Here is a 25,908-nt window from a genome sequence, read left to right on the forward strand (position 1 = left end):
TTTCAGTTGAGTTTGGAAGGCCAACGACTCAAGACGTCGACTTTGAGCCGAAGAAGTTGCTTGAGGTTTGAAAGGCGATTGATTGACGATTTGTTGATAGTTTTGATTCGTTTCTGAAATGATTGAGTTATATGAAATTTGATATATATGTTCTGATTGTTATATTGCAGATTGAAGTGTTCAGAACAGAGATATTCGAAGGTATAATGATGACATCGCGAGTAAGGGATTTGAAACTCAAGAACGACTATTCTTGAGTTGTCCTGCCAAAATCACATACTTGTTTATGTTTCGATTTGATTTTGATGTTTTCGATCCATCTCAGGTAGTGGATCTTTGAGTTTGAGTCGATATGATTACGATATGATATGATATTGAATTGATTTTATGCCAAGGTCTGAGGCGGCCTTATTTTCGAGTCAAGAATGACTACGATAGATGGATATCCATGTTAAGATCGGTTACGAATCTTGATGGCAATGACGTTATATGAATCAATTCTTAATCGATATATGCGTTAATTACTCTATTGTTGAGTCGATTATGAATTGAGTTGATATGATTTATTTAACGCTTTATATATGTCGATTATACTGGGAATGACTTCTCATCGGAGTTTATCCGGTTGTTGCTTTGTTTTGTATGTGTGCATGGAAACAGAGGGGGCAGGAGCTAGTCAACGAAGACATTGACAGCTTGGAAAAGAGTTTAGCACGTGAGGACTCGGGTTTTAGTTGTAATAATGTACCTTAGTTAGCATCAAAACTTGTTATGGAACTTTAGACTTGAAATACACATGTTGATCCTATGTGTAGCTTGTGGTTGAAGTCTTTGAAAGGTTTCGTTTGATGTAAGAAAGGCATGGATTTATGCTTAATGTTTTGTACTATTCTTATATGCATGTTCCTTATTTTATTCCATTATGTTTGTATGGATTTGAGATGATTTAGATGGGATGTGCATGCCTTGACAGCAAAATGAAATCTGCAGATTGTTCTGGGCAGAGAGGCCGCTCGATCGGTAGGAATTAACCGATCGAGCGAGGCCTTAAAAATGCGAAACAGAAAAGCTAAGTTTTTGGAGCCGATCGATCGGTTACTTTTAACCGATCGAGCGAGGGCAAGTTTTCTCAAACCCGAGAATTGGATTTTCTTGCCCGATCGATCGGTAGGATTTGACCGATCGATCGGGGTGTCCTTAAAAAAAAATCTTTTGGTTTGAGGATTAAATTACCTGATTAATTGTTTATTAATCATTATATGCCTAAGATGAGAATAATAACCCGAGGTCCCCATAGTTTTCATTGAGGATAATTAGATCATATGAAGAAGGATTGTCCTAGCCGCATTGGTTCTCAGGCTACAGTGCAGTAGCGTCCACAGGCTTCATCCCTTGGTCTGTCCAATTTGCGTCCATATGTTCAAGGGCAAGTTTTGCACTCATCGGGAGCAGGCTCATGTGGATAGCAAGTGCATGATTTCAGGTACTTTTACTTTGTGTATCATGCCTACTTATGTGTTGATTGATACTGGTGTGTCGCCTTTTTTTATTTCAACTCGATTTGATAAGAGATATAAATTGCCTTATATACCCTTAGATGTTCTTTTCGATATTTCAATTATAATGGGTCACAAAGTTCTAGCTAAACGTTTAGAAGTAGAATGTACCTTGGAGTTTGAGGGACGGCAGTTCTATACTAATCTGATGGTTCAGGCGATGGATGACTTTGTTTGCATCATCGAGATTGACCTTTTATCCACATATCAGGCTACAGTGGATTGCTATCATAGGTTTATTCAGTTTCGCCCTGAGGATGGTGATGCATGGTATTTATATTGTGAGGGAGCGCGACCCTAATGCCGATTGTATCTGCTCTGAAAGTATGTCGTGCTTTAGAGTCTGGCGCAGAGGGTTACCTTATCTACGATATTGATGCATCCCTAGAGGGTTCGGATATTCAAGATATACCAGTGGTCTGAGATTTTCCCCATTTATTTCCTGATGAGATTCCGGGGTTACCTCTTGTTCTCGAGGTAGAATTTGGGATAGATATGTTACCAAGGAACACCGATTTTCAGAGCACCATATCGTCTGGCACAGTTAGAGATGAGGGAGTTGCAGCAGCAATTGCAAAATATTTTTAATAAAGGATATATATATCTAAGTATTTCGCCTTGGGGAGCTCCAGTCTTGTTTCTCAAGAAGAAAAACGATTTGATGTGTCTTTGCATTGATTACATGCAATTAAATCAAGTAACCATCAAAAATAAGTATCATTTACTGCACGTAGATGTTTGTTTGATTGGCTTCAAAGGACTTCCGTGTATTCAAACATTTATCTAAGATCTGTATATCATAAGTTGCGGGTTAGAGATGAGGATATCCCTAAGACAGCTTTTCATACGAGGTATGGTCACCATGAGTTTTTAGTTAAGCCTTTCGGTCTTACGAATGCGCCTGCTGTCTTTATGGATCTGATTAATAGAGGTTTCGAGACTTCTTGAATAAGTTTGTGGCGGTGTTCATCTATGATATTCTTGTGTATTCTCACGGTGTGGAGGAGCCTGGTTGTCAACTTCGTATAGTTTTGCAAACTCTGAGAGATGAACGTTTGTATGTGAAGCTCATCAAGTGTGATTTCTGGATTAACCGAGTTGTTTTCCTTGGTCATGTAATCTCTCACAATAAAGTGGCGGTTGACCCTAGCAAGACATAAGCAATATTAAATTGGTCACGTCCGAGAAAAGTTGCAGAGATCTGTAGTTTTTTGGGCTTAGCAGGATACTATCATCGTTTAATTGAGAATTTCTCTCATATAGCAAGAATATTGACCCACTTTGATGTTGTATTTATCTGTGCATAATACATGTTTTACCGTTTTTCATACATTATGTTGCATGCAGAGTACACGTAGCTTGAATCATTTTGAGATAAGCCATGATTTAGAGAGTCGCTCAACCATACTTCCTTAGTTATCTATCACCGAGAGACGCCGTGACGACGGAGATTGACTCTACGATGTTAGGGCGAATGTGTGGATGTACCCCGCGGAATTGACCCTAGATAATAATGCATACTCATAAGCGCTTAAACTAAGTAGATATTCAGAGATATCCAGTATCCTGACACTTGCATGCATTATTTTAGTCTGTATACTTGTTCTTATCATACTAAGTGTAGTCGCTCACGTTTTCTATTTTATTATTGAACATCCTATTCGACGAAACATTTCTAAAATTAGACGACGCAAATGGCTAGCGACAGGGTTGAGATCCAGAGCTTCGAGTTGTGAGTTTCCCTTAGCATTAGAAGTTTGATACACTGAATTTGATATGGTTGTATCTCTCTTTTATTTCTGTCTCTTGAGTTGTACAAATAATTTAAATTTTTACTGGTTTATTTTAATATTTTTTATTAATTTTTAATCAAGTTTAGTATGGGTCACTACAACACCTCAAGTCCTCAACAATGATTTATTCATTTTAAATTTATCTATGATTACACCTAATTGGTGCCCCATAAGATCGATCAAAATTCATTGATGAAAAAATTGAAAATATATATTTTTATCAACTCCTGAAAATATAGTTTGTACATTTATACAATCGTAACTAATTCAATTATCAACTTTTATATTTTTCTCTAGCATTTATTCACCCAAAATTTTGATATGGCATAACTTTTTTGAAAAGAAACTTTTCCGTTGAATTCAAGTTATTATGCTCTGATGTTTGATGTGACCCAAAATACGTTAGTCACACAAATATAAACACGAGATATTTCTATATACTATTTTGAAAATTTTAAGGCCTAACATGTCGAGCGCAGCATTCAGCCAAACAATTTAGAAAGAATATCTGGTTGTAGCTGCTTAAGAACAAAAGAAACCTGACCCAGTTGTCGGGTTAAATCTCCCACGACCCGATCCATATATAGCATGTACAGTGCATTTCTGCCCTCCAACAGCTCCAACGCTTTTCGGGCATGGAAAATGGATGCAACCCAATCTTCTAAAATCCCTATACCAACATCACGCTAAGTCATTTTGGGAATATATATCGTTTCAAACCATCTAACGGATGTTCCGTAGCAAATGATGCATTCATATGTTATTCCATGTATCCACATATATTGCGATTATAATTGATTCAAGAGATCACTTACTTAAATCAAATTCTTGACTGGTTGACCAGGAAATTAAGCGGTCCGAAATCAAAAACTCAATGAGCTGGATCCTGTCATCGCCATAATTTTTCAATAATGACACATGAGAAATTTCATTGGGAAATAGAAAACCATAAGTTGTCTACGTCATGAAAAATGGTAAGCTACAAAAACATCAAATTCAAATGCTCTACTTTTGCAGTATAGAAAGCCAGGAGAAAGAAGTGTAGAAATTGATTCTAAGAAATTACTGTTCGAGTTCCAAATGCAACTAAATCGTCCAAGTACCTTGGGGCCCTCTGAAATTTTTTTGCTTAAGATATGGTCTGTACTCTACAAAGTTACAAACTATTATACAACAATAAAACAAAAATGATGTGTACAAGTAATATTAAGTGACTATTATGTTGCATGCCACCTGAATATACAATTCCATCATTTGAAGCATGTGGTATACTAAAAGTTAAGCATTGGCTTATGCGTAGATGCAGCAGTTGCACCTCGTTATGCTTTGAGACTAGGCGTGTGCCTAGTGCACTTTAAATAACAATGTTTCTAATGGAACAACATGGTTTCTTGCTGCCAAAAAACAGCATGTACTAAATAGAGGAAAACAGATTCTGGTACTATAGCAGCCATACGAGTTACCTATGCGGATACTCGTAAATATAATGTGAATTCTAGCACTTACATTGTGTACATACAATTATGCATTTTGGGGAAGGCACGATCAAATGGATCCATGAAGAGTAAAGTTTCTGCAACTAGAGAAATTCTCTGAGAAACTGAAAGGATCACGAGCTGGCCAACATAAGGATTGGTTCCAAGCTTACGCAATAAATGCTGAATATAAAACTGGATATTATTGTGACAATGACGGGACTCTGAAAAGGAAAAGAAAAAACAATTTATAACTGAAAATTAAGTCGAACTAACTCGCTAATAAAGATACGAACACAAATTTGGGCTTTACTGCTTTCTTTTTAATTTCTTTTAGGAATACACAGCATCAAAGGCATGCTCAGAAGCCAAAGCCTAGTTCATTATGTTACTACCCGAGGTTGGCCAATGTTAAATAACTGCAGATTAAAGCATCCTGATTAATTAAAGTAGATCTTGAAATACTATTCCTACAAATCCTTCTAAATTTTCTGAGATTAAAGATGGATGGATGTCCCTATCATCCAAATCTTAATTCTTGAGTTTTGCTTCATCTATTTTGTCTAGAACAGGCCTTTAGACTTGAAGCTTTTGTTTAATACAACTAACTTGCTTGTCCCTTGTTCAAGATTCAGATGCTTTGACTGTCATAGCATCCACGGACATCATATAATATATTAGCTTGGCTAACTTCAGGCACATACAGCTGGATTCTTCTGAAGAAGAACGGTATCTCAAGTAGTTGTCAGCCCCTTGCCAATTAAGACAGAATGATCCATGTTGTTTCAAGCTCATCGAGTCTATAACTTGAACTAAGAAGCAGTAAAGCACATCTCTTGCCATAAAATACAGTAATTTTGGGCATAGACATGGTCTTGGAACTCTTTCTATCTAGTGAATCAAATAAGGCCGAAGTCACAAAACATAAGTAGTATGTACATCAGGAGTTTTGAGGAAAAAGTCTGCAGGCAAGTCATTCCAAGATATTTCATGGCGGAGTAAATATGTAAAAGTATCGTGTACCAGACATGTTGTGTGAAAGAGAATTGAGTAAAGTTCGAAACATCAATGGAAAATACATCCAACATATGGCCTACTTGTTTTTGAAACCCAAATCCACCAGTAAACTTAAAGAAAAAATAAAATCAAATCAAAAGGTTATCATTGACACAACTCAATCCAAGAAAGCAAAATATTTGCATAAATAATAACAATGAGACAACATAGCAACGAAGGCAAGAAAAACTTCAAACAGATACATGATCAGCCATTACCATCTCCTTGTGACCCATCGCACATCCTTCGTGTCAAACGCAGGATTAAGCTACTAACAATGCTTTCAACAGTCTCGTCAATATTTCCTTTTGATGATAGAGCTTTTAGTGTGGCTTCACAAAACCAGAAAATAACATTAGACAAATTACAGGTAATAACAAATATTTTTCAACCGTTCTATTGAAGAAAAATGATATTACAAGATCACATGCCATGAAAACTATTCTCACATAAGTTAGAAATGCCATTGAGCAAGCTGTTCCTCTCTAGGCAAGCAATGGCATCAGATTAACCTAGACAAATAGTTCTTTAGTCTTTCCACTGACATATTAATGGCTTGGTTTGAATTGGCAGTTAATGTTGGAATAGAGTGAAGACATTAAATTTAGATATTTTCCCAGAAATGCAGTATGAGTATCAAAAAAAGTGGTGAAAATTAATATACTTCAAATCACTGTGGTTTTGAACAGGGATAGTTTATACTAACTAGAAAATGAAAAGTTTGTGGATGTTCCAAAATGAAAATTGGATTATTCTTTCTTAGAAAACTGTACCATGGATTTCTACATTCCTGTTAACTATCACATTTTCAAGATTTGGAAGAAAATATGATGAACTTCTCTATGGTTTCTCAAGGATTGTTAATTTTATAAAACAAGAAGACATAAGTAAATAAAATGAAGTGGAATGTGATAATCTCCTCTAAAACTGATATGCGACCTTCTCATCCCTAGAAACTACCTAATGCACACAAAGAAACAGGTGTGACTATTGACCATGTCCACTTCACATCCTTGGCACATGGAATGCCCTTTTCTTTTGACAAATATAGGAAGGTCATTCACCAGCACTGGTGGTATTTGAAGTATAGCTTTGGCATGCTTAATAAAAAATTGTACCAAGAATAAAGTCAACAGCTTGGTGAGACCAGTTCTTAAAATTTCCCTCCTCTACCTGCAAAACATATGGAAGCCTGAATAAAAAGTCCGAAGTGATGAACTATGAGTAGTGAAATAATAAATTTTATCGACTTTAATTTGATGAAACCCTGGTGGGAAGATTGGATAAAGCAACACACTCTGGCCACTGAGGAATTCTCACAAAGCTCCACAAGAAAATCTACTGAAGCTTTCAGTAGCTCCATTTCATTTTCACTAAAAAAATCTGCCAAGGACGATAAGCAAGCAATAAGGCACAATAAACTCAAACTAAGAAACTAAATTTCACCAGTGTCAAAGAAGAAAAACATCAACCAACTTGCACTTGTGTTAAGATGATAACCATGTTTTCCTTTTAATTCTTCCACACGCACAGATGTCAAAGATATTTTACATGCATGGCGACATGATTTAAACATATTTCTGAGAGCCAACTTAAATCACAAAATTTATGGACGTGAAATGTTTGGCCTGTTTACTGATGCTGATACATGGATATTCAAGTATTGTTCATGCTGTATTTGGAAGCAACAGGATAACATAGTTCCAGTACTTGAATAAATTTACGATGAAGCTTCACCTGAGATGCATGATCTCTCTGATGAGCAATCATCTTTTTTCCTCTTCCGTTCACTCAATCTCACTGCAATTAGAACCCAAAACGAACAGTTTTTATAACTCTGTCAACAAACAGTGAGAAGAAATAAAATCACTACCTGGTTAAAAAACAAGAATAAAGACAAAACACTTCAAGGTTCTATTTGAAAGGTTGAAAATCGATGGATTTGATGTAATACATAAACAATAGGTGAGGAATAACCTTGTCTGAGAAATCTCCGCCGAAGTACATCACTGAATCTCTTCTGATCAGATCCAGCTCCATTTGTAGTATCCTTAGGACTAATATCCCCCAAATCATCAAAGAAATAGCACTTGCACATCATGTTTTCCGGAAAGACATCATGATGCATCCCATCTAATGTTCGAAATCAATTGAGTGTTAAGAAATTATTACAAATAAAATTTCAGAACTTCATCATAATATTATTTTCTGCCTTCAAATGTTTCAGCATTCGGTTTATGAAAATTCAAAATAGTAACACATAAGTACATTAAGAGACATCTGAGAAGTATACGTCATAAAACAACAACAAGACCGCTGCTCAATTTTCATAGTCGCAGATTATTCCTAGAGAGAGAGAGAGAAAAAAAAAACGCATAGAGAGCTAACCTTCAGCAAGTTTGAGATCTTCCTTGAGCCTCATAATTTCCACTTTCCTCTGTTTAGACTAAACTTTCCAAAAAAAAAAAGAGCGATCACTCGCACCACACATGAAAAGATAGATTCACGAAAAACAAAACGAAAATTGAGAATGGCAACCTTTCGTTTCCATTTGATTGCGTCTGATTCGGAGGCATTGCTGCAAGAAGTTTGAGACTGAACTTTATTAGCAGTAGGAACAGAAGAAGGATGGCGCCGGGAATTGAGAATGGCGATTGCCATAGCGAGCTTCATACGAGGATTCAAATCGCAGTTCGGGGGATTCTCCATCTTCCTGATTGAGAAGAGAGGTTCACAGCGCGGGAATGAATTTGAAGAAGTCGCGGCCAATATATTTATATGCGAACATGTGTTATGTTAAATGGGCCACATCAATGGCCCAAATAATTATTCATGGTGGCCCTTTGGGCTTCAAAGATTTTGTATCATTGGGCGACTTAAATTTTGAGAGGATGATTTTATAAATAAATGTTGAGTAATTTGATTTTATGAAAATTTAAGGCTAAACGAAAATAACCGTGTCACTTATGAAACAGTCTTACGTATTCATATTCATGAGTTTTTGTGTTTAGGAATTTAAATTGTCAAATCCATGTACATGATCCTCTCATGTGTAAATCTATTCGATCTATATACTAATTTTAAACATTTTAGCAAGTGATTGAAACATAAATTATTCAATCTCTTCTGATGAACGAATACCATGTTGTCATGTGTTCATTTTAAAGATGATAAAAACACAATGGATACTTGATCATGAAATATAAACTCGTGCATAAAAAAATGTCAATGGTGCAAAGTCGAATTATTATCCCGATTTACCGAAATATAAAAAGTCAAAAATAATAATTAAATCAAAAACTAATGAAATACAAAACAACTCGAGTGAACCAAAATCTCTCTCATATTCCAAGTCTTTCCCCACTAATGAACACACACTACTATGACCTGAATAAAAGTACACAGCCCATCCATCACCCATCACCTCATTCTCCATGGCTCAACACCAACTTGTCAAGAAGTGACATTGTTGACACGGATAGCATGGCATAATTCAGACCAAAAACCGCAGCAATGGAGGAGAAAAATGAGCACATTCGTTTTACGAGGTTACAAATTACTCCTGCAGAACGAGTGAGCACTAAAATAGGCTCTCACACGCAGCAATAGCAGGTGCCTGAGAATCCATTATCTTCGTACCAGTCTGGTCGGAGCTAACAACCTTTATTGTAGCTGCAAATATGGCTTTTTGAAAAAAATCATCACCAACTTTTGAAAGAATCTCTTTCAGCAATTCGAAGTCCAATCCTCCGGCTATAATTAGTTTCCCAATAATTTCACCAAAATTAGCCGGGGCTTTGGGTAAATCAATTGCGAGGTCATCCAGTAGCGCTGCATATGCAAGACATCCAGTAGCAATATCGGTCTCGTTGATAACCTTCTTTGCCAGCAAGTGTTCCAAGAATTTTGAGACGAGTTCAACACAAGGTTGGCTTTTCTCCAAACCTTGGGAGACGGCCTCTTTGACTACCTCAGAATGATATGAAGGTGACTGCAATTCCTCCACACATTGCAAGGCTTCATCCAAAAGTTTGATGCTAAAATATTCCTCTAGAATAGAGGTTATTTTCCTCTTAAGCTCACCTAGATTCAACTTTGTAACCGGGGCCAATGGCTTGTCAGTAACTGGAACAGTAGTTGCCTTTGGAACCTGAGCCTGGCCATATGTGGTAGGCACTTGAGATGCTGATTCCGTAGAATATCCACTGTAGTTGGCTGCCCGAGGAAGTGCACTACCGCTACCTTGCAAGAGGGCACTTGTTCTGCCACTCATTAAACCACCACTACCTTGATGTAGAAACCGCTGGTTAAGCGAAGGCGATTTACCTATCAGTGGCGGTTGAACACGACCAGCATTCTGAATGTTCGAACCATCACCTCTTGGCATAGATCGAGATCTCGGAACTTCCCAATTGTCATTATCCATGACAGGCATTCCAGGCATTTTCCTTGTTCCAGGCATGCCAGGCATCATACCACCTGAACCAGGCAGGTTCATGGGGAAGCCACTGGGACTGATATTCCCTTGAGCGCCAGAAGCAATCGCCCGACTATTTCTGATGCTAGCAGTAGCACCTGGTCGTAGCCCCAAATTCTTCTCAGCTTCTGTATGGATCTCCGTGATGGTTTTGGCTTTGACCTAACGAGTCAGAAAAGAAAACAGGATAACAACATTTCAGAGAAAAAAACACATGGAGAATAGTAAAAATAAGATAATGGGTTACCTCTTCCCGCCTTGGAACCCAATTATTAGCCCGCAGATCCAGCACATTACGAACCATAAACCTCATTCTTGCAGCCAATTGAGGATTTGTTGACAGTTCCTTCAAGCGATTGAAATACATGTCACTGATACGCTTCGATTTTGGGTTTTCATCAAGCTGTTTACCAATGGTGTTGAAGAACTGACATATGGCCTCAACATTCTCCTCTTCTGGACAACTCTTGGTATCAGATCCCAAGAGTTCCTGTGAAAAATCCCAAAGCTATCAGACCAAGTAGTTGATGATAAAATACAAATACATTGAAGCACAGAAGAAATAAAGAGGTAAAAGAGATGATATACAATAACATAGATAAATAGGTAAAAATTAATGGAAAATCATGGAAACATATATAAAGATATGAGGTGATGCATAGACACAGAAAAAACGGGGGTGGGGGGTTGTGGTTCACACACACACACACACACACAGAGAGAGAGAGAGAGAGAGAGAGAGAGAGAAAGAGGACCAGAACAATATGATGAACAATCTTCTCAGGGATCATCTTCTGCTTTAAAAGTTCACCAATTAGACGAATGTTTCCAAGGGTTCGAAGTTTGATTAACCTTTCTTTATCTCTTCGCTCTGACTCCTGTTCAGGAGCAGTCATTTGCTGGAGTTCTTCCCTTAATTTGTCAGCACCTTCAAATGCCTCCTGGCAGATATTCAAGAGAACTCGCTTAAATGTGATTTCTCTACCACCAGGCTCATCTGATGGAAATGGAGGAAGCTTTTCATTCAGATCCGAGCACAACAATGCATACATAGGGCAAAATGTGGGCTCCAGCACAGCCTTGTCAAATATCAAGGAGATAACTCCCTGCAGTAGAAAAAAGAATATAGGCTCAAAAGTGTGAAAATGAATAAAATTTGAGATAGGGATTAGAGCATTTGTACCAAGAAAACTAGAATATTTTTATAAAACCTACTTTCTATATTAAATTTGCAACATCGTGTACCTTCAAAATATCAGCTGTTGTAATCCCAGAATCAATCAATTGGCCCTTCAGAACATCGAACTTCTCAGGCGTCAACTTGTTCAGTATGCTGCAAGAAACTCATGACATTCAGCAGCCAGTTTTGAAGTACAAGGTGTCTTAAGAGTACTCTATATTTGAACTCCAGTGCAGAAAGATATCACCGGTGCAACTATCCAGTCACCAACAAATCACGAAATTTCTGCCACTTTCACCGTGTGAACATAATATAATGCCAGTGGCGGTTGCAGGAATTAGAAACCCCAAATACAATAATGACGAGTGATGCACACATGACAGTAAACATAACAGTAAATGTTAAGGACGTGAAGAACTAAAACCAGCACAAGCCTCCCAGATAAAAATAAAAAAGCTAATATAATACTCAAATATAGTCACTTTGTGTGAATCAAAATTTAGCGGAAGTGAACTGTAGTACCCCTTCACTGTTTTCAAAACACGGTCCTTTTCAGAAAGATTCCCTCTTTGAACAGACCAAGGTACCTCAGCCTTAATTAAAGTAGGTGTAACCTGTTACCCAACAACAACAACAAAATTAGCAGCAAAAACAACATGATGATAAGTCAATAACCACAAGCTATTATAAACAATGGCAAATCACCAAATATGCACAAGTTTGAAACTCTTATAAGGCTAGATAGCTATGGCAATCATAATATTAGGTTGCCGATTGGATTTTACACTCGCATGCTCCTTGAACCTTAACACACGTGAACTGTGAAAGAATAGCCTATCACGATTGAAATAGGTTCTCAAAACAGATATATAATGCAGGAAAAAACCAAAACAAAACAGAAATGGATTACCCCTTGGTTGGAAGAATTTTGCAATGTTCCAAACTGCGTACTCAGCTGCTCTTGCTTACTGTATTGGTTTACATCCTGTAGCCTAGGGTCAATCTGTCCAAATTCTCTGTCCCTTATTGCTTCCCGAGATCTCTCCTCTGTAAGCACAGGCAACTGTGCAGAACGATTACGCCAGTCACGATTGTCCGGCTTAGAATAGTTGCTCTGAACCAGATTTTGAGGCTACAAAAGGAAGGTACTTCCTGTTACATTGTTATTAAAATAAGACAAAACCCCAAAGACAAAATATTGAACAACTGATGGCCTAAATCAACTCTAACAAACTGTACACCGTTCTGGATGCATTAATGTCCAACCAATAGGGTAACAGAACGTATAGAGTCAACTAAGGTGAGAAATAAATTATCATGTTTATGGTAAGACATGAACTTACATTGTTTTCTCCACGACCCCAGCTTGGGTCTGTACCGAAAAATTCGGTTTCAACCTCTTGTTTGACTCTCAAAATATCTGCTGGGATGTCGACCACCTACGTGAAGGTAATCAAGTCATGGAAAATTGACTGTGTCAGCCAACAGCCAGGAAAGTATGAGAGAGAATTCAAAAGGTCGGATGACTTTAACGCAATGCACATGACAAGGGCGGACAATTTGAACTAGCTGGTTTCAAATCAGTAAAGTAGGTGATAACTCAAAAGTTAAAAAATATAATAAAATTACAGCGTAACCTCTATAAATTAATCGCATAAGGGCCATCTAAGTACTATTAACTAAAAATCGTCGATTAATGGATAATTGTCAATACATCATGTTGTCGAGTAAATTTACCATATAACAAAGCATCTGTAGACTGAGCTAAGAAATCATATATATTTCGCTAAATAAATCAAAAAACATGAACTAACCCACTAAAGGGTTATGAAACTATTAAAAAAATAGTGAGCAAACCAAAATATTTACATATAAAACAACAAATTAATAGATTTTTTTGTCAATAAAAGAACAAGGCACAAAAATCTAAAGACGCAAGAAAATATGACAAAAAATCACTAGAAAAGATAAGCAGATTACCTCCCTTAGCTGCAACAGCTGGTCTCTGGTGTAGCGGATACGCTCACGGCCTTCAAATTGAGACTCGCCGGTCTATCACCGATTAAAAAATTAGTGGTTGATAGCACAAAAGCAAGCAAAAAAACAGCTTTAAAAATGGATTACTGATTTAAATTAAAATCAGATTTCACTGGAATCATTCAAATCTTTGAATTTAGGCAGAGATTTGCTCAAAAAGTCATTTCACAAATATTAAAAGGCGATACGATACAAATTATAATCATCATAGATTACGAAACGCCAAACAAAAGGCTGGATATCTTGTCAATACAGTATTCATATTATCATGCAATCAGCAGTTCTTTTCCACAACTAAGGAATTCTATACAAACAATAAGTGTTTCCCAGCGCAGGTAGACCCCTAGCTGATCTAGAAATGTTCTTCTACAGTGCTTGAAGGAAAGCATGGTGTGATGCCAATTATATGCAGGTTCTTTATAGACATCCTGATGCTAACTGAATGCCCACCTAAATCCTACATAATTTGCTTTCCGTCCATATTTACAGCAACTGCACAACTTATGCGCGCTGCCAAGAATTAGGACGTCCACATCAACGGACTCAAATTAAGAACCCTGCCTTTATACTTGGATGCAATAAGATGAATGTACAGATCTTGATTTTGTCAAAAGGCAGTTTTAGGATCTTTGCTCAAATATCTATGCGACGCCAAACAAAAGGCTGGATATCTTGTCAATACAGTATTCATATTATCATGCAATCGGCAGTTCTTTTCCACAACTAAGGAATATATACAAACAATAAGTGTTTCCCAGCGCAGGTAGACCCCGAGCTGATCTAGAAATGTTCTTCTACAGTGCTTGAAGAAAAGTATGGTATGATGCCAATTATATGCAGGTTCTTTATAGACATCCTGATGCTAACTGGATGCCCACCTAAATCCTACATAATTTGCTTTCCGTCCATATTTACAGCAACTGCACAACTTATGTGCGCTGCCAAGAATTAGGACGTCCACATCAACGGACTCAAATTAAGAACCCCGCCTTTATACTGGGATGCAACAAGATGAATGTACAGATCTTGATTTTGTCAAAAGGCAGTTTCAGGATCTTTGCACAAATATCTATGAGTCAAAAAAAGAGAAAGGCTACACACAAACACTGGCCAATTACATACAGCATACTTCTTTCCCCGATAACACTTCTGGAAAAGTTCAGCTCAAACTATCAGAATTAGCATATATTCGAGATCATAATAGATCAACAACTTCATGACATATTTAGTTTTTAGTTACACTTAGATTCTATATATATACTTGTCCGAAATCACATGCATCGATGCACATTTTCGATACAAAACACACAACACAGAGCCAAAAATGACATGCATATAAAGACATAATACCAAGTGAATCGATTTATTCACCTTCAATAACCCGCTTCATGAATTTCACATAAGAATGACAAATAACTCATATTAGACTTCAAAATTGCTCTGCATATACATTGCACGAGTAATACAAAACATGATAAACAAATCAATACTCCCCCAGTCCAAACAATCCAGACAAGAGGACAAATAAATAATATTTTCAAAAAGAAACATCCATGACAAGTAGAAAACGTAGATCTAAAAAAGAATCGAACCAAAATCCAACCTTGGAAGAAGAGAGTGAAGATGCAGCGGTACCACCATGCGGACGCAGCAGCGGGAGATCAGAACTCGGTGCCGTCGATGAATCGAAGCGCGAGACAAATACTCTGCCGCGTGTGCCACCACCTGGTCTCAAGCTCAAAACAGTCTGATCAGCCTGCATAACTCGCAAATCGAAAATCTTCGCCGTCCAATCAACCACAAACTCAAAAATCGATCTATATATATAAAAATATATATAGAAAACTCTTCCTAATTATCCTGAATATAGACAAAATCAGAGATAAGGAAAAAAATTGGAGAGAAAAGGAGAGAAATTTATGTTTCCTCTCTCTACAAGAGGAGGAGACGAATTGCGAACGTGGGGAAGAAGAGTGTATTTATATGTAAGGCGAGCCGATAAAGAGAGAGAAGAACCCTTATTTATGGGGGTGAAGAGTGATCAAGCTAAAATTTGGGGGGGGTTGTGAGAACATATGTTTTTATAGGACAATCAATTCAATTATAAATAGGTTTGGACTTCTATTTGTGGGAACTTATGTTTCTATAAGGACACTACTTGGGCCTCAAATTGAATTATACAAAAACTTTGGTCTACAATGCTAATTTTATCTTCGATTAGGAAAATTTTGGCCCATGATAAGAGTTGCCATTTATATTAATGTCCCAATTCTTTCCACCGATTCATTGCCAATTGACATCATTATAATGCAGGTTATATTTTAATTTAAAATTAAATATACGTACTTTTTATAGTGAAATACCTGATAGGATTTGAAATTTTGATTTTTTTAAAAAAGAATAATGGTAATAACTTGGGGAAAAATAAAAGTGAACTTGGAATCCAATATTTAAATCTGCATTCCCAAATTTTTAATGAATTATAATTGCATGTTTGTGTAGCATTTTATCCTTTAGCCAAATTTTATCATAAATGTCGTAGATATCATAGATGTTCATATTTTGTTATTTTAATTAAATTTATTTGCCATTTTTTTCAAATAAATCCTATAATCCAAGCACATTAAGATGACTTAAATTTCAAGTCATCATTAAATTCAAGAAATTGATAGCTATTGGACATGCCATTGTTCTTCATATGTTGTATATAACGTCAAGAATTAAATGCCATTTAATTTGACCAAAGATACTTTTCTATGTTGTGAAATGGTTTTTTTTTTATACACTTGTTTTAGTCCAAACCAGTTTTAAAGTTTAAACTCATGTTCTTATCCCATGTGAAGAAACGAAGTACTCATCTATTGAGCCAAGTGCGAGAAAATCCTTCACAAGTAAAGCAATTGCTAGAAAATGGTACTGCTAGAATTACACTAACAGGGCATGTAGGAGTTAAGTGTGATTGGTGTACACACAATGAATAGATATAGGAAGTTTGAATCATACAAACATATGAACTTTTGGTGTCCATACACGAACGAGTCGATCATAAAACGAGCAAGTTGCAACTGCTGAACTCCTCCTTTTCCCATCAACAAATGAATCACCTCTTTGCCAATCTGCTCCATAAGCAAGAGAACCGTGCTTGTCACAAGTCTCAACCACTTGGGCTTGATCGTCTTTAATTTTCAAAATAGCAAATCCATTGTGCATACATGCCGCCAAAACCAGGCCAGAAATAGAAGGGTGGTGCTTGATTCTCCAGACTCCTCCGCCTAGGCCTATCGAAGAATCGCTTACCGGTTTCGATGTTGATCTGACATCCCATATCCTAAGTTGTTCATCATAACTACCGGTAAGCAAAATATTAGAGTCAGTAGGGCTTTTCGCGATACAACAAATACCCATTTTGTGAACTTTCGTGTTCCGGAAAACTAATTTTGAAGGGTCATTTCTTAAATCCCAACAGCTAAACGTGCAGTCATCTGAACCTGTGTACACCAACATTGGTTGGTGGACATCAAAAGAAGCGGCCCACAGTTCAAATTCATGAGCTTTCCATTCGTGTAAGATGTCAAATTCAGAGTCCTCTAGGGAGATTATAGAGACCGACCCATTCGAAAGGCCAACAACCATGGATGTTGCAGAGGGATTCCAGTCAACGCACAGACACATGGAAGAACTGATGTATTTGCCACACATTTCTTTCAAATGAATCCCTGTACCAAACAAGATATATCCGAATTAGGCATACGAACCTGAATAAAATGAAAGTACACTAATTTTTGCCTCAGTTTTTACTTCCTTCACAATAATAAACCTCGTCCATTTTTTTTAAGTGGGACAATTTTACAATGTTTAGATCTCAATAAAACGTGGGATCTTTGAAGCAAATAAGTGCTTTCTGATAATGAATCTGAACTTGCATTATGGTTGTAAATTTCTATGAGTCACTTCACATAATTACTCCCGTATACTAACATGGCGGTGTTGCCATGTCTAACTATAATCAGTGGCAGTGTGATGTCTTGGCATCCAAGCTAACAACTGACACTTCTTCAGAGTGCTTTGTGCATGTGACAATCGTGAACTAAAATAAAACTGAAATCTTGATCCTACCCACGAAAAAAACCCAAGTGGTGAAAACTGAAAATCAATAGATAGTTCAAAAGAATTGATACTTTAACAAGACAAAATAATTCAAATGTGAGTTCCACAAAATGCGAAACCACTTCCACCAGTTATACATCATGTAATCTTTCAACCAGTTACGAAACTTTATGCAACACAACAATGAAACTGTACAATCGGCATGCAAGTTGATAACGACAAATGTAGAAGAAATCATGTCAAGTAAATAAACTGAAGCAACTGTATACCGCGCATTTCCGAGCCATTTGAATCACAGTCATGCAAACCACATATCTTAAGCCAGCCATCAGCATCTGCTTGAGCAAGCAAAGGGGGCCCCAGACCTTCCCCGGCTCCTAGACTCCACTTCATATCAAAGATTCCTGAAGTTTCCAATCTCTGAATCAACTGAAGCTTCCCGGCATTGGCATTGGCATCGGCATCGGCATCAATGTCAAAAAGTGTTACAGAACCTGATCGACTAGGCTGATCGCCCTCTTGAAGAACATAAGTTGAAGCCGCAAGCACGTTGTAGAATGACTCGTGGGGACAGAACTCTACGGCATCTGCATTTCCATCTAAGAAGCAATGCCCGATTTCCATATATGTACCTAACACGTGTAGAAACAATTTGATAAACCCGAAAATATTGCATACTCTGATCATTCAGCCATTTTATTGAACATGCCATCAAAATAAACGGCATCGCAGGAAGCAATAAGCATCTATCACACAAACCTCAAACACAGTTTTGACCACAATTTCTTCCATCATGAACAACTTATGTCAGTTGGCGATGAGCAAACGGACAAAACCAAAATTAGCAAAACCGAACCAACCAAACTTTTTTTTTCCCACCAACAGATTTTTCTTATTAAAACAGACAAGCTGAAAAAATTAAATTGCCAAATGTTTTTCGAAAAAAATAGCCTTTTGCAATTTGTTTGACAAACGACAAGAACAAGTTTTTTCTCACAAATGAGTAATCAAAAAACAAAAAACAAAAAACAAAAAACAAACTTAATTAAATTAACTATTACTTGCTTCCTTCGATTGCACGACATGGAAAAACGAAGGTAAAAATGTTATTCTAAGTTGCCCGAAGCTGAAACTTGAGTGTGAGCCCGATACAAATAAATTTAATATTACTATATGAGGTTAGGAGTGTTCATCAGTCGGTTCGATTTAATTTGTTCAATTTTGGTTCGGTTTTACGGCTTTTTGTTTATGAACAATGTAATCCAAAGGGTTTTGTACTATAATGTACTGATTTATACTGTTCGGTTTGATCATTAATGATACAAACACGACAAAAAAAAACATAAATTTCATCCAACATGCAATTTAAATACCCAAACACAATGAAAAGTTATAGTCAAATAGTGAAGAAACAAAAAAATAACAAACAATACAAGAACAAACTCACAAACATCCAACCTCAGTCTCATTATATTTTCAAAAAAACAAAACAGTACATAGATTCTCAATCGACATATTCATGATGCTTGTAAGTTGTACTTTGTTTGGTGCCATCTTCAAAATTTTGAATGGAATACTTGAGCAACTTGAGCTTTGTTTGAACATTAGTATTTAGTATGCCAAAATGTTTTCATCAAAACTATGAATGCAATTAACAAAATATATATAAGAACAAATGAAAAATTCAGTAAAGAAAATGAATAGAATAAACAAAAAAAAACCTTGCTTTACTTCGAAGACACAAAATTGGGAGAAAATGGAGAATCAAACAAATAATCAAATTTGGTCATTAAATTTTTCTAGTTTCCCTTCTTTTTTCTTTTTTGTTTCTTCCAGCACTCTGTATTTCTCAAGAACAATTGCATGTGATATTTAATGTCAACTGTAAGGAATCTGCAAGAGCAGATAATATCTTTCCTTTCTTGGTTTTTTTAACCCTGTTGTGAAATTTTAGTTTCGCAAAAAAATTATTAATACTCTTTTAAACAAATTTTCACCATTAGAATGTAAACTAAATGTCACTACTCTTCCACAAATTCAGTAAAATCCGTTTCATTTCAAAAAGCTAGTAGTCAAGCGTCAAGGATATATACATAAAGTTTCTTGGTTTTTATTTTCTCCAATATTTCGCTCTAATACTACAATAATATAATACATGCTTTTGTTATGATCATTTTTTAATTATTCATCATCCTCTTATCAGACATCATTTGTTATAATCTCGAGTAGTGTCAAACAAATCGGATGGGAGAAATTTGCAACAATTATCTGCAAATTAAAGTTTAAATGTGTTCTTAGTCACATAAATTTTGTAAGTCACAGAAGCAAATTAATCTCATCTTGATCTAAATATCTAATAACGATTGCTAATCTAGACAATCATGACAATGAAAAATAATTATTTGCAAACATAAATCATAATAGAATAATATTAAGCAGTCATTAAGTGAAATTTGAAGTAACAAAGTACAAACCTATGGACAGTGCTGGAAATTGGTTTGTAATTTGGTATGGCAGTGAGGAGACGAGAAGCCAAACAGCAGTGGCGTGAGCGAGTTCGAGGAGGGGGAAAGATTGGCGGTCGGTGGGTTTTGTGTTGAAAGCTACGGCGGTCCACGGTCGGCGTATTTGGTGGGTTTTGTGTTGAAAGCTACGGCGGTCCACGGTCGGCGTATTTGGTGAGAGTGAGCTAGGCCAGCATGAAGTAACGCTGCGTGAGAAAATCATTACAAATGGAAAGACCTACTAACTCAGGACTAAACTGTAATATAACATAAATTACGGTCTGTTCTTATTTCGCCTTTTTTTATGTATATAATATATATATATATAAGAAACAAAATCAGACCGGAAAATCAAAAACTGAAAATTTATACCCAAAACCAAAAAACAGATCCAAATGAACTGAAATTTTAATTTCGATCAATTTTTCGGTAATATCCGAATAATGAACATCTCTATGTCAAACAACACTTTTTAGAAATAATTTATATATATATATATATATATATATATATATATAACTTTGGCTTCAAATGGATCGATATTTATGAAATATTTTTATAATAGATCAACAACTTCATGACATATTTAGTTTTTAGTTACACTTAGATTCTATATATATATACTTGTCCAAAACCACATGCATCGATGCACATTTTCGAAACAAAATACACAACACAGATCCAAAAATGACATGCAATAAAGACATAATACCAAGTGAATCGATTTATTCACCTTCCATAACCCGCTTCATGAATTTCACATAAGAATGACAAATAACTCATATTAGACTTCAAAATTGCTCTGCATATACATTGCACGAGTAATACAAAACATGATAAACAAATCAATACTCCCCCAGTCCAAACAATCCAGACAAGAGGACAAATAAATAATATTTTCAAAAAGAAACATCCATGACAAGTAGAAAACGTAGATCTAAAAAAGAATCGAACCAAAATCCAACCTTGGAAGAAGAGAGTGAAGATGCAGCGGTACCACCATGCGGACGCAGCAGCGGGAGATCAGAACTCGGTGCCGTCGATGAATCGAAGCGCGAGACAAATACTCTGCCGCGTGTGCCACCACCTGGTCTCAAGCTCAAAACAGTCTGATCAGCCTGCATAACTCGCAAATCGAAAATCGATCTATATAATATATATATATATATATATATATATATATATATATATATATATAGAAAACTCTTCCTAGTTATCCTGAATATAGACAAAATCGGAGATAAGGAAAAAAAATTGGAGAGAAAAGGAGAGAAATTTATGTTTCCTCTCTCTACAAGAGGAGGAGACGAATTGCGAACGTGGGGAAGAAGAGTGTATTTATACGTAAGGCGAGCCGATAAAGAGAGAGAAAAACCCTTATTTATGGGGTTGAAGAATGATCAAGCTAAAATTTGGGGGGGTTATGAGAACATATATTTTTATAGGACACTCAACTCAATTATAAATAGGTTTGGACTTCTATTTGTGGGAACTTATGTTTCTATACGGACACTACTTGGGCCTCAAATTGAATTATACAAAAACTTTGGTCTCAATTGCTAATTTTATCTTCAATTAGGAAAATTTTGGCCCATGATAAGAGTTGCCATTTATATTAATGTCCCAATTCTTTCCACCGATTCATTGCCAATTGACATCATTATAATGCAGGTTATATTTTAATTTAAAATTAAATATACGTACTTTTTATAGTGAAATAACTGATAGGATAATTGTGACAAATTGAATTTTTTAAAAAAACAATGGTAAATAAATGGGGGGAAAAAAGTAAAATTGAACTTGGAATCCAATATTTAAATCTGCATTCCCAAATTTTTAATGAATTATAATTGCATGTTTGTATTTTAGGTTTTTAGCTAATATATCTTGTAGCTTGAGTCACAAATAATGCTAATGGAGTGAATTTTTTTTTCTGAAATATTTGTACATAGAACTATTAACAAACGGAGATACAATAGATAAACTAATTTTAGTGTGTTTTGTGTAGCAATTTATCCTTTATCCAATTTTGGTTCGGTTTACCGGTTTTTTGTGTATGAACAATGTAATCTTAAGAGTTTTGTACTATAATGGACTGATTTATACTGTTCGGTTTGATCGATTTGATCATTTATGATACATAACACGATAAAAAAAACATAAATTTCATCCAATATGTAATTTAAATACCCAAACATAATGAAAAGTTATAGTCAAATAGTGAGAAAACAAAAAATAACAAACAATACAAGGACAAACTCACAAACATCCAATCTCAGTCTCATTGTATTTTCAAAAAAACAAAAACAAAACAGTACATAGATTCTCAATCGACATATTCATGATGCTTGTAAGTTGTACTTTGTTTGGTGCCATCTTCGAAATTTTGAATGGAATACTTGAGCAACTTGAGCTTAATTTGTTTGAACATTAGTATGCCAAAATGTTTTCATCAAAACAATGAATGCAATTAACAAAATATATATAAGAACAAATGAAAAAATTCAGTAAAGAAAATGAATAGAATAAACAAAAAAAAACTTGCTTTACTCCAAAGACACAAAATTGGGAGAAAATGGAGAATCAAACAAATAATCAAATTTGGTCATTTATTTTTTCTAGTTTCCCTTCTCTTTTGTTTCTTAAAGCACTCTGTATTTCTCAGGAACAATTGCATGTGAGATTTAATGTCAACTGTAAGGAATCTGCAAGAACAGATAATTTTTTTCCTTTATTGGGTTTTTTTACCCTGTTGTGAAATTTTAGTTTCGTAAAAAAAATTATTAATACTCTTTTAAACAAATTTTAACCATGAGAATGTAAACTAAATGTCACTACTGTTCCACAAATTCAGTAAAATTCGTTTTATTTCAAAAAGCTAATAGTCTAGCGTCAAGGATATATACATAAAGTTTCTTGGTTTTTATTTCCTCCAATATTTCGCTCTAATACTACAATAATATAATACATGTTTTTTTTATGCTCATTTTTTTAATTATTCATCATCCTCTTATCATACATCATTTACAATTATCTGCAAATTAAAGTTTAAATGTGTTCTTAGTCACATAAATTTTGTAAGTTACAGAAGCAAATTAATCTCATCTTGATCAAAATATCTAATACAACGATTGCTAATGTAGACAATCATGACAATGAAAAATAATTATTTGCAAACATAAACCATAATAGAATATTAATATTAAGCAGTCATTAAGTGAAATTTGAAGCAACAAACCTATGGACAGTGCTGGAAATTGGTTTGTCATCTAGTGTGGCAGTGAGGAGACGAGAAGCCGAACTGCAGTGGTGTGAGCGAGTTCGAGGAGGGGAAAAGCTTGGTGTTCGGTGGGTTTTGAGTTGAAAGATACGGCAGTCGGCGTATTTGGTGAGAGTGAGCTAGGCCAGCATGAAGTAACGCTGCGTGAGAAGATCATCATTTGGGAACATTAAAGCAGATTTAGTCTCGTTATACTTTAATGTGATCAAATGGTGAGTCATTCAATTTAATTCAATTTTGTTTTATTATTTGTTTTGTTGTATACAGTAATGAAATATTTTTTATTGTTAGGTAGGAAAAAACGTATGTCGTTTTTGTAGGACGAAAACCTGGTATCTATGGGACCTTGTCCGAAACATATGATCAAGTCATCAATTTTATTTGCGCTCTACATGAGTCATATTACAGTCGCGAGGAAGCCTTAAGAGCTTTTGAGGCATATAAGGAGAAACATCGGAGTGATTCTTTCCAAACTAACGGCGAAGCAAGTTCAAGCACTACTTCTAGCACAAGTTCACTGAGGAATTCTACTCAAACTGAAAGACTAGATAGATTGCAATTAGCATTGTTAGCTTTAGAAATTGAGAACCGTAATCATGCATTGTGTTGAGAAGGAAATCGAGAAGATAAATGTGATGGTTAGGAAGTTGAAGATTTTAGACGATTGAAAATTTGTATTGATTTGGTATTTGTACCAAGACTTTAGACTATCGTAAATGTGTAATGATTTGACAATTATTTCAAGTGTTTAGACGTTCGTAAATGTGTAGTGATTATGGAAGATTATTGGCTATATTTTGCGTTTGTCATTTCTACCTCTAGACCTTTGGATTTATTTATTTGATCATTCCACATATACGGACTATCAGGGAGCGCATAACACTGGGAAAATCAAGAGAGCCTGTGTCAGCAAAAGAATTGAATTCTCACTTCCCGAAAATAGATAAGGACAGAATGTAACTTCTCATTTCCAGAAAATAGAATTCTCATTTCCAGAAAATAGAAAAGGACAGAATTGAATTCTCATTTCTCAAGAGAGCCTGCCCTCGACTCCAGTGATATTTTAAGCAGGTGCTCCCATATTTCATATGGAATGCAACTTCAAAAAATTAAACTTGTTGATTATTTCAAAATCAAGACACAGAAAAGTCTACTCAAGATTCAACCCTCTGAATTCTAAGAACTCTCCAAATTCCAGAAAAGGAATTGGCATTCCAGAACATAAAGTAAATGTTATAACAGGAACTGGAAAATATTGAGCTACTATTTCATTGGGAAATTCCATAACACAAATGAAGTAAAAAAATGCCAGAACAGAAAGTAAAATTCATAACATAAACTGGAAAATGTTGAGCCACTTGTTCATTGGGAAATTCCATAACACAAATGAAGTAAAAAATGTCATACAATTCCAGAACATAAAGTAGGAATCCATAGCCAGAAAATGTAGAGCCACCAGGGCCAGAACACAATACATAATCTGTCTAAAGCATGACTTGATTCTTGATCCAATTCGAATGAAAAACAGGTTATTATTCAATCAAGCAAAAGCATCTCCCTCCGCTTCAACTTTGTTGCACGGCTTAGCTTCCGTAAGACCTTCAAAACCAACGAAACTCAACCAAAAGAACAATAGTCAAATCATAGTTAAGACAGCTATAACCAGCTGAACACAAATCAAGTCAAGGAAATAGAGTCATGACCAACTAAAACATACTATCAAAAACTATCACAAGCTGCCAGATTCTGAACTTTACTAATATCACAAGCTTTGTACCTCGTCAAACACAGCTAGAGATCACAAATCTGTAAGAATACTAGATCAATTAATGTCTACAAATTTTTTTAAAATATGCATCATAATATCCTATATCGTTTCTGCATAAACCAACATTGGAAAGGGGGGTATCGTTTGCTCCTCAACTTAAAATAATGTCAATTTTAGCATAATGGGAGCACTATAAACATATGTTATTCCCAAAGCTTATCCTGAAATAATACATCAATCCATTTCATGGATTTTGATAGGCAATCCAGTGATGTCTACAAATATAAATAAGTAGTATTTAAAAAAAGAACTATCATTGGAGGAAATCCATACTATCCAGTCACATTCTACAAACAAACAGTAAATTCTATAACTACCGCAAATAAAACTATCAAAAAATGCAAACGATCTATCTCAAGAAGCTAAGACAACACATCTGTTATATCGAGCTATCTACTGTTATCAGCATCATGACCCTGAAAAAATTAAAAAAAATGATCGTATACAATAAAAATGATCGTTCCAATAAAAATGTGACTCCTTATTTGCCTTGTTTATAAAATGATGAAGTAAGGCAGAGGCATCCCCTTCTCAACTTTCGTATGCTTTTTTATACGACCAAGGTGATCGTATACATCTTTTCGAATAAGCTCAAATTACGTGGCCCTTGTGCAT

General features: G+C 35.6%; 3 protein-coding genes and 2 non-coding genes across 8 annotated transcripts; all 5 read right to left on the reverse strand.

Moving 5' to 3' along the window:
* Positions 1-3,823: 3,823 nt before the first annotated feature.
* Positions 3,824-8,596, reverse strand: LOC140884957 (protein MULTIPOLAR SPINDLE 1). Its single transcript, XM_073291867.1, has 10 exons — positions 8,419-8,596; positions 8,269-8,326; positions 7,858-8,013; positions 7,618-7,680; positions 7,178-7,263; positions 6,999-7,053; positions 6,099-6,212; positions 4,856-5,048; positions 4,165-4,235; positions 3,824-4,019 (listed from the first exon to the last, which is right to left on the reverse strand). Exons 1-10 carry the CDS (start codon positions 8,587-8,589, stop codon positions 3,832-3,834), a joined length of 1,155 nt encoding a protein of 384 aa, XP_073147968.1. The 5' UTR covers positions 8,590-8,596; the 3' UTR covers positions 3,824-3,831.
* Positions 8,597-9,076: 480 nt separating this feature from the next.
* Positions 9,077-15,569, reverse strand: LOC140882965 (eukaryotic translation initiation factor-like). 2 transcript variants are annotated; one of them, XM_073289237.1, is made up of 9 exons: positions 15,178-15,569; positions 13,518-13,589; positions 12,881-12,976; positions 12,448-12,669; positions 12,060-12,151; positions 11,603-11,690; positions 11,119-11,463; positions 10,605-10,847; positions 9,077-10,519 (listed from the first exon to the last, which is right to left on the reverse strand). In XM_073289237.1, exons 1-9 carry the CDS (start codon positions 15,334-15,336, stop codon positions 9,461-9,463), a joined length of 2,376 nt encoding a protein of 791 aa, XP_073145338.1. In that variant the 5' UTR covers positions 15,337-15,569; the 3' UTR covers positions 9,077-9,460. The 2 variants fall into 2 exon arrangements, with proteins under 2 accessions (XP_073145338.1, XP_073145337.1); XM_073289236.1 differs by having other exon boundaries at positions 11,113-11,463; positions 15,178-15,568.
* LOC140885572 (small nucleolar RNA snoR103) lies at positions 13,975-14,081 on the reverse strand. Its single transcript, XR_012151016.1, has one exon. It is a non-coding gene; the product is annotated as a small nucleolar RNA snoR103 (small nucleolar RNA).
* LOC140885573 (small nucleolar RNA snoR103) lies at positions 14,403-14,509 on the reverse strand. Its single transcript, XR_012151017.1, has one exon. It is a non-coding gene; the product is annotated as a small nucleolar RNA snoR103 (small nucleolar RNA).
* A 948-nt stretch (positions 15,570-16,517) lies between the features above and the next one.
* Positions 16,518-21,349, reverse strand: LOC140882967 (uncharacterized). Of its 3 annotated transcripts, none has more exons than XM_073289239.1 (4): positions 21,151-21,349; positions 20,156-20,370; positions 17,951-18,313; positions 16,518-17,290 (listed from the first exon to the last, which is right to left on the reverse strand). In XM_073289239.1, exons 1-4 carry the CDS (start codon positions 21,186-21,188, stop codon positions 16,572-16,574), a joined length of 1,335 nt encoding a protein of 444 aa, XP_073145340.1. In that variant the 5' UTR covers positions 21,189-21,349; the 3' UTR covers positions 16,518-16,571. The 3 variants fall into 3 exon arrangements, with proteins under 3 accessions (XP_073145340.1, XP_073145339.1, XP_073145341.1); XM_073289238.1 differs by having other exon boundaries at positions 20,156-20,391; XM_073289240.1 differs by lacking the exon at positions 20,156-20,370.
* Positions 21,350-25,908: the final 4,559 nt, after the last annotated feature.

Source organism: Henckelia pumila, chromosome 2 (assembly GCF_033568475.1).
Source record: "Henckelia pumila isolate YLH828 chromosome 2, ASM3356847v2, whole genome shotgun sequence".
Classification (NCBI taxonomy): domain Eukaryota; kingdom Viridiplantae; phylum Streptophyta; class Magnoliopsida; order Lamiales; family Gesneriaceae; genus Henckelia; species Henckelia pumila.

Excerpts from the sequence above, each read along its gene's own strand:
- LOC140884957 (XM_073291867.1), bottom strand. The coding sequence starts at position 8,589 with ATGGAGAATCCCCCGAACTGCGATTTGAATCCTCGTATGAAGCTCGCT. Across the intron at positions 7,054-7,177 it reads AGAATTCCTCAGTGGCCAGA|GTAGAGGAGGGAAATTTTAA; the intron begins GTGTGTTGCTTT and ends TATGTTTTGCAG. Across the intron at positions 4,020-4,164 it reads CAGTCAAGAATTTGATTTAA|GGATTTTAGAAGATTGGGTT; the intron begins GTAAGTGATCTC and ends ATGTTGGTATAG.
- LOC140882965 (XM_073289236.1), bottom strand. The coding sequence starts at position 15,336 with ATGCAGGCTGATCAGACTGTTTTGAGCTTGAGACCAGGTGGTGGCACA. Across the intron at positions 10,848-11,112 it reads TTGTTCATCATATTGTTCTG|GAACTCTTGGGATCTGATAC; the intron begins GTCCTCTTTCTC and ends GATTTTTCACAG. Across the intron at positions 10,520-10,604 it reads GGGTTCCAAGGCGGGAAGAG|GTCAAAGCCAAAACCATCAC; the intron begins GTAACCCATTAT and ends CTGACTCGTTAG.
- LOC140882967 (XM_073289238.1), bottom strand. The coding sequence starts at position 21,188 with ATGGTGGTACCGCTGCATCTTCACTCTCTTCTTCCAAG. Across the intron at positions 18,314-20,155 it reads ATTTCCAGCACTGTCCATAG|GTACATATATGGAAATCGGG; the intron begins GTTTGTACTTTG and ends TACACGTGTTAG. Across the intron at positions 17,291-17,950 it reads AAATGGCTCGGAAATGCGCG|GGATTCATTTGAAAGAAATG; the intron begins GTATACAGTTGC and ends TGTTTGGTACAG.